Raw genomic sequence first — 7,559 nt, 5'->3', positions numbered from 1 at the left:
AAATGCAATCTTGGTGAGCAGAAGAGACTTCTTTAAAAACATTAAAAAATCTTAATGATTCCAAACTTTTGACTGGTAGTGTATGTTTATGTATATGTGTGTGTATGTGATTTTAAATTTGAAAGTAAAGTAAATTATGATATTTGTTTGTGTTATATCATAATCTGCGCGACCCTGTCGTTGCCTTTCTTTGATGACGTTGCAGGGCATTCCAAATGCTGTAAAAATATATGGACGTAGTGTCCGTGACGTCACCCATAGGATTCTGATGAGCAGTTTTGAACCGTAAAGTAGAGACGAGATGGCCGTTGCCATCTTGGCAGCGTGTCATCGCGCGTCACTCCCGGATAACAGAAAATGGGCAAAAAGGCGAGACGTGGGCGAAGTTGAAGTGACGCGATGACTAGCAGACAGCAGATAAATGGCTATCCACCTGTCACTCGAAGTGGCCACGCCCTTAATTATGCAGAACTTTATAATTAATTGCTTTATATAATGTAAACGAATGAGTTATAAAAAAATTCACCCCCCTCACAGTCGTCATGGAGGGCAAAATTAGCTGTATAGACCAAAACCACAATTTGTACCAGGCTGTAAACATGTTTTATTCTGCTGTAAAGTTGGGCATTTTAACATGGGGCTCAATGAGATTGTGCTCCCTACTGGAGCCTGTCCCTAGCGGCCAGTCAATGAATTGCAGTATATGTCACTTCCGTATTGACTTCAAGAGAAACTGCGGCAGGTTGCTGCTTGGTCGAGAACGAGCTGCGAGAACTCCCAAACCAGGGCTCCGAGATCAAAATTACGTAATTTTGTTCTCGCAGCCCTGGGAGCGAGAACAATTTTCTCTGTTCTAGCGGAGTATGTAGCGGTCTTGAGCTGGCGACTCCGGGTTCAGACTGCACGATTTTCAAACTCGTCGGATCACTGCTCTTTTCACACTGCATGACCATCTGGGCCAGCATTCAGTTGCTGCTGTGTTCACACTGCACGATAGATTGGCGACAGGTTGTTTCACACTGCATGACTGTACAAGAGGAAGAATCGCCGACAGCTCTGTCCCGTCCGCAATCTACGTTTCACAACCAAACACACGCGAGAAATGAGAATGAAACAACGCGAGATCACACGTGCGTCAGACTGGAATTCTCGCGCGAGACTGGAATTGTTATTAAAAATATAGACTGCAGTGCATAAACTTGCGATCCAAATTGTCTGTGCGCTGATTTGCAGCAAAAAGGAGAAAAAGATTATGGCGGAGGAAATGGTTCGGGAGACACAGGGAGCAAGGGTTGTGTTCAGCAAAGAGAGTTTGAGGTAAATAAATTAATTTGCACCGTGCTCCTGTTGCGGCTGGTCAAGCATTTTTAGTTTGTGTTTTGTTTCTGTTTGATATAATTGTAAATATATCTATTAAAATACTGATATTCTGGTCCATAACTCCACGAACCTCCCGCATTGGCTGTCGGTCATCGCAGATGTAATTTTCAGTCAAAACACATTTCACACAGCGGGAGTTTGAATCTCCGACAGGTCCAGATATTTAGCATGCCAAATATCTCACAGGCGTCGGCGACTCATCGGTTATTCTCTCTGATCGCGTCTTTGATCATCCACACTGCATGATTGTCACTCACGTGCACGAGCACCGATTTGCCTATGATTTCGGGCATTTGTCGGCGATTTCGCAAAACCTGTCTGCGAGTCAAAATCGGGGCTAAAATCACAGAAGACAAAATAGGCACAGACTTTTAAAATCACTTAAATTAATTCTCCTGTTAACTCCTTGTTTATTAACTCCTTGTTTAACTCCTTGTTAACTTGTTTATTTGATCTGTAAAAAAAATGTATGATCGTTTTAGGGTTTTAGGTGTTAGCCTATGTTGTTATTGCAACAAAGTTGTAATTTGCCATTTTTTTCCAAACTAAAATCAAGCATATTCTTTATGTGTTTTTATTACCTTTTATTGATGGTCCCTTTCACTTCTGGTGCCTCACTGTAATACAGAATTTTGAAAAAACAAAAACAGGAGGGACCAGTTGAAAATATATATATATATTTTTTTTTTGTGGTAGGCTAATCAACCTCTGCCACATGTGCTGTCGATTTTTGTATGACTTGTTGGCTACCGAATCTGGAATATTCTTTTAACATAACATTAGCAGGTCTCCATAACCTTAAAAACTATTTCAGATAAATAGAAGAATAAAAAAAAAAAAAAACGTTTAATCAAAGTAAGTGGGATGTACTTTGCCGTAATGCTGAGTATATGTGGTATTTTAGTTACTAAGCAACAGGTTCTACACACACATGCGCACACACGCTCAAGCGGATGTGATAGAGCAAAAAGAATAGAAAAGGATTGGTAGGACGGCAATTGCTAATGATAAATAAAAATGCGATGATGAGATAAACAAATATAAGCAAATACCAGCTCAGATAAACAAATCCAGCTCAGCCCCAACTGATAAACAACACAACTGAGCACTTTCCCTTCATCTCAGCAATCCCCGGCCAAAACAAAACCGAACAGCCCTCTCGATTTCCATCCAGTCTCAGCTCCTCCCACATACGCTAACCAGTTCATTCTGAATAAGCCACTCATTCTCAATAACCTCAAACACTTCACTGCAGCATTCCTCATCCAAATCAAACAGTGTTCATGACAATTCAGTGCTGCAAATGCAATATCCTTTTCCTGCACTGCATACGTGGCACGCTCTCTGCTTATGTGAAGTGCTTCTCTAAACTCTTGCTTATTAATAGGGCATAGTTGATGCAAGGAAATCATTATATGTGTTACATTTGAAAGGGCTGAGACCTATGTTACAATGTGATTAGTTTTGAGATGGCTGACAACAGGAATTATGTTACACTGAGGACGATTAGCCTAATGCCTGAGCCTTCCGGAAAAGAAAATAATAGGCCACAGTAAGTTACGGTGAATAAAAGGGATATTAAGAGATGTCCTTGTCTTTGCAGTCAAATAAGCTCTTGTATAATAATAATAATAATAATAATAATATTTGTAGTAGGCCTAGTAGGCCTACTCATAATAATGGCCTTTTGATCAAACCGGTCCTCATGGCGGGATGTGAATGAGAAACCACCTCAGGTGGCCTGTTTCATTACCTTTTTTAATAAGATATAATTATTTTCTTGATGTTTTCTCATCTTAAATGAAAACGTTAGAGTGATGCCTAGCCTTTATCAAAGCAACAACAGTCCAAGCCAAAAAGATGGCAATTTCGTGTGGCGCCCAGTGAAACGATTTCATGGATTTATGTAGAGTTTATTTATCCAACAGATTCTGGCTCTTTCTCATTTTCTTTTATTGTTGAGTCAGTCACATTTCCCATTTTTCAAATTCCCATCTCAACTGAAAAATTCCCATTCTATCTGATGATGTTTGAAATTTTTACAAAACATAGCCTACATTTATTTAAATTCTGTAGCCTAATTTAATACAATTGTTTATTAAATTACACACATAAAATCGTTTCATATTGAATTAATGTGACATTAAATGTCCAGACAGGAACATTTATTTCAGCGAGGTTAAATATTGCCATCTCCCTTTAAAAAAAGAAAAGAAAAAGCCAACAACCTGTTTAGCTCTTCGAGTGGCTTATTTTGAGGACTTAACAGTCCCATTGTGAATGTAGTGTGTGCGCTGTAATAAAAGCCATGAGAAACATTTCCACAGAATAGGCCCAGACCCCCTATAAAGTGCGCACATGTGCAGTTTCTCATAGAGCAGTGGAGCTCGTTGATTTTATTGTATTTTTCACCTTTTTTTAAACCTACGATATTTATAGGCTATGCATCATCAGTGTTTTATTTTAGGCTAATACTTCGTTAAAGTGAGTTGTGATCCCATGGTCTTATTTGCAGTGAGCTCTTATTTACCCGTATAACTGGCGCGGTTCCTGTGGCTGTATTATTTAGTCCTGACAGCTAAAGCGCTCAAGGACTTTCCCGAACGAACTCTCCGTGAAATTACTGCTTACCCCGACAAAACACCGTGACACAGCAAGCTCTTCCCGCATTACCTGCGAATGTGCCCAGGAGAGTACCTGACACGAGAGAAAAGGGCTGTAATTGTACTTAAAAAAGGAAAGTGTAGGCTGTTATGATGCGCCCAGGGCACTATAGCAACCGCCGCTTCGGCTCGGATTGATCATTCAAAACAGACAAAGCAAAATCTTATCGTGTGTTCTCAAGGTAGCCGGGAAAACAACTCGATCAGCGGAGAAAAATTCCCACCCCTGGTTTGGCTCACTTTCATCCGTTATTTATGAACAAGACGCGTAGACTACATATCTGACTTCGGATGCCCCAAAAGGTTGCTCGCGTGCATTCTCGGAAAACTTTTCTCGTTGACGTTTATTAAGAGCCGCCTATCTCCGGTTGCGATTACACGAGCGTCCGTTTGATTATTTTCGCTTACACACTCTCGCTCTGCGCAGCTCCTTCGTGTCTGTCTGACGCGAACTTTTTCCAAGTATTTCGTCGATGAACTTGTTGCGGTGAGTCCCCTTTAAACCCTCACGGCTTGTGTTGTGCTCTGTTACTAGACTATTGAGGTTCCGGTCGGGCTGATGGAGGCTTGCGAGTCCCCAGACACAGTTTTTCACGGACCTTACCAGAGCGTCTTTCAAAACGTGCGCGTTGCGAGACCCAGTAACCCCGAGAGTTTGGACATTTCTAGCTCCAAGAAGTGCGGCTGCCTGCAGGAGACCGCGTCGAGGGAAATGCGTTTAAGCAAGCTGTCCCCGAGCAGAGGAATAATATGCTGCCCCGAGAGAGAGTACGAGAGTACGAGTTCAGTGATACAGGCGGCGGCGAGCCGTATTCATTTTCTCAAGAGTTCAACAGGAAGCAAAAACGACTCGTCTCTGTCATCTAGCGGCTCGGGCCGCGTAGAAGTCACCGAAAGCCGCGGCAGTCGCGCAGGTTTCCTTCGGGGCGCCGAGATCGGACGGAATGGTTACGGTGCAGCTGAAGTTCACAAGCGCGAGTTGGGCTCGGGCCGTGACGCAAGTGTGGCGAGTAGTAGTCGCTCATGCAGCAGCAGCAGCACCAGCACCATTTCGGAGACAGCGCGAGAGTTGTGCAAAGCCGTGTCTGTGTCTTTGGGCTTAGCTATGGAGTCCAGCGAACTAGGCGAGGTGGGACCACACCATGCCCCGCCGCCACCACCACCCCTAACCACTGAAAGTAGTAGTGATGAAATGTATTTGTTAGGAATGCCTTTGCTCGACTGCTCAGTGAGCGAGCTGGAGGCAGGAGCGAAAGACAGAGAGTACGCTCTCGCGGCGGGACGAGACAGGGGCTTAGAGCTGCGAGGCAGGGACAAAGTGCTCGGAATGTTTAAAAGTGGCGACCTGGTGCATCTAGCAGGTGAGGTGACGACTTTGCAGTGCAGCAACGCGTCTCGATCACACTTAACCGCGGATGTGCAGGAGGTGCATGAGTTCGCCAGCCTGTCCGGGGACATTGCCAACCTGAGTTCAGAAGGGACGACAGCATCGGATATGGACGGAACGCAAGCGGCTTCGTGCCAGTTCGAACAACTGTTGCCCGCGAGCATGACCCATTTCGTTCACCCGGAGTTCGAAAGCGGACCGAGCCAGAGCTTCGCGAAGCCCGCGGCGATGTCCGGGGAGTTCGCGATGCCCGCGGAGGATTACGTGAATCACTATAACGTCAAAATCAAGGCAGAGATGATGCCCCGTGAACTGAATGACACCTGGGCGTACCCGCATAGGTACGCTGAGGACTGTAACGGCCAGTACGGGCCTCCAAAACAGAGGACCACTTACGCTACTGCCCACGACACGCCGTTTATTTCTAACCCCTACGAGTACGGCCGAAGCGGGTCTCTGTTTCCGCGGGAGCGACCTCCGCCCGAACAGTGGTACCCGGGCGGGATGCTGACCCGTCCCCCGTACCCTAACATGCCCTGCGTAAAAAACGAGGTGGGCGAATGGCTGGATGTAACATCGTTCACGGATGGCAGGTAAGAGTAATACAATATACACAATATATATATATATATATATATATATATATATATATTTTTGTTCCTTTTGCTACAACCAATTAACTTTATAAATTGCAAAATTGCATTGAATGGCGTTTGACAAATAGATAAAAAAAAAAAAAACGCGTGTCTTTTTGTACCCCTCTATGCGACCGTACGGAGGACAATTAAAAAGATAATTAGGAGTTTGTGTGACTTGTAGAAATGTTTATTTATATATTTATTTTAAGCTGATCAATGAATACATAACCGAAATGATCAACAAATAATGCACGTGATGAATGGACATTTTGGAAAGTGCGTAATTAAGTTTTCAACTTGTACAGATCCAGGGACCCCATCCAGATTCTAGATTTTCTTGATAACATTATATGATAATTTCCATTAAAATATTTATAAAATATGATATAATTATGCTCTTTAGATTTTCAGTTTAAATATGTTCATTCAAATAGTAAGATTATCTTGTGAAATACTTTAGGGAAAAGGCTTTGTTTTAAATATCTTCTCCACCCCATGTAGTACAGTCACACGGACCCCTGGTTTATGGTAGCATGTCAGTTCTGTATAGGAATGTTTTTTATAAGATTGCTATTAATGGATCAGGATCAGTTAGCCCCAGGACCATTTTATTAGCTCGTAATTACATGTATAATTCCTGAAGGAAGCGTTAATTTGCTTGAAGTTCCTCTCTTTATGTTTGCAGCCAAGTAAACCAGTACACAGAGACAGCTGTACACATTAATACAGACTCAGAGTCTTTAACACAGAGGCCAGCCTCCTCCCTCAGGGTTGGGTTCCAGGGATACTGCCATCAAGGCAACCCTACACGGTTGTGTCCAAATGCAAAGACACCATGCCAAGAGCTTCAAATCTCTTACCATTGAACTTCGCTGTAGTCTCATTCTATTTCTGAGTCATTCACACATTTAATGGAACTATACATGGATACGGCACTCGTTGGTTTTACAACATGCTCTATAAGTATAAATACATCTAATTTGAATTGACTGAAAGCTGACAGCTGACAGTTTAACTGTTCTAAAAAAGAAAAAAAAACTATGGTTTAAGTCAGACCTGCAGTGCTGGCTGGAACAAAATCAGGACATTGATAAGAAAATATGCAGGAGGCTAACATGAAACTACCTTAAACTCAGAGTACTGAGAAAATTAGAAACAGTCTCTGCATTGGTCTAAAGAATCCGAATGCTTCAATCTGAGGCATTTTGTCTGTGTTTTTTCCTGAAAGGAATTTGAGCTTAGTTGTGTATTTAACCTTTGAATCTTTGGGGTTTGAATTGGAGGCAACGCCACTTGATGTTTGTGGAAAAAAAAAGAAGACACCAGCCAGAACATGGAACTGGCACTCTCAGACCCAAATAATGAGACAAAGTGTGAGAAACTTTACACTGGTCTTGACACGATATCACACATAATAAATCTTCTGAACATGAATCTTAGAATATGAAGCCACATTTAGGCGGAAAAAGTGGTCTGTGAATACCACAATAA

At 42.7% G+C, this 7,559-nt stretch overlaps 1 protein-coding gene across 2 annotated transcripts in view; it reads left to right on the top strand.

Annotated features, from left to right (window-relative positions):
- The first annotated feature begins 3,923 nt into the window (after positions 1-3,923).
- The window catches only part of ar (androgen receptor), a 111,575-nt gene continuing 107,939 nt past the window's right edge, over positions 3,924-7,559 (top strand). Inside the window, exon 1 of one of the 2 annotated variants that reach the window (XM_079814888.1) lies at positions 3,924-6,023. In XM_079814888.1, coding sequence (XP_079671014.1) covers positions 4,603-6,023 — 1,421 coding nt within the window. In that variant the 5' untranslated portion in view covers positions 3,924-4,602. The remainder of the gene's footprint in view (positions 6,024-7,559) is intronic. The other variant, XM_079814889.1, reaches the window with a different exon arrangement.

This window comes from Gobio gobio (genome assembly GCF_949357685.1).
Source record: "Gobio gobio genome assembly, chromosome: 4".
In the NCBI taxonomy this organism is placed as follows: domain Eukaryota; kingdom Metazoa; phylum Chordata; class Actinopteri; order Cypriniformes; family Gobionidae; genus Gobio; species Gobio gobio.
Note: the sequence above shows the minus strand (reverse complement) of the source record. Positions and strands in the feature narration are given on the sequence as shown.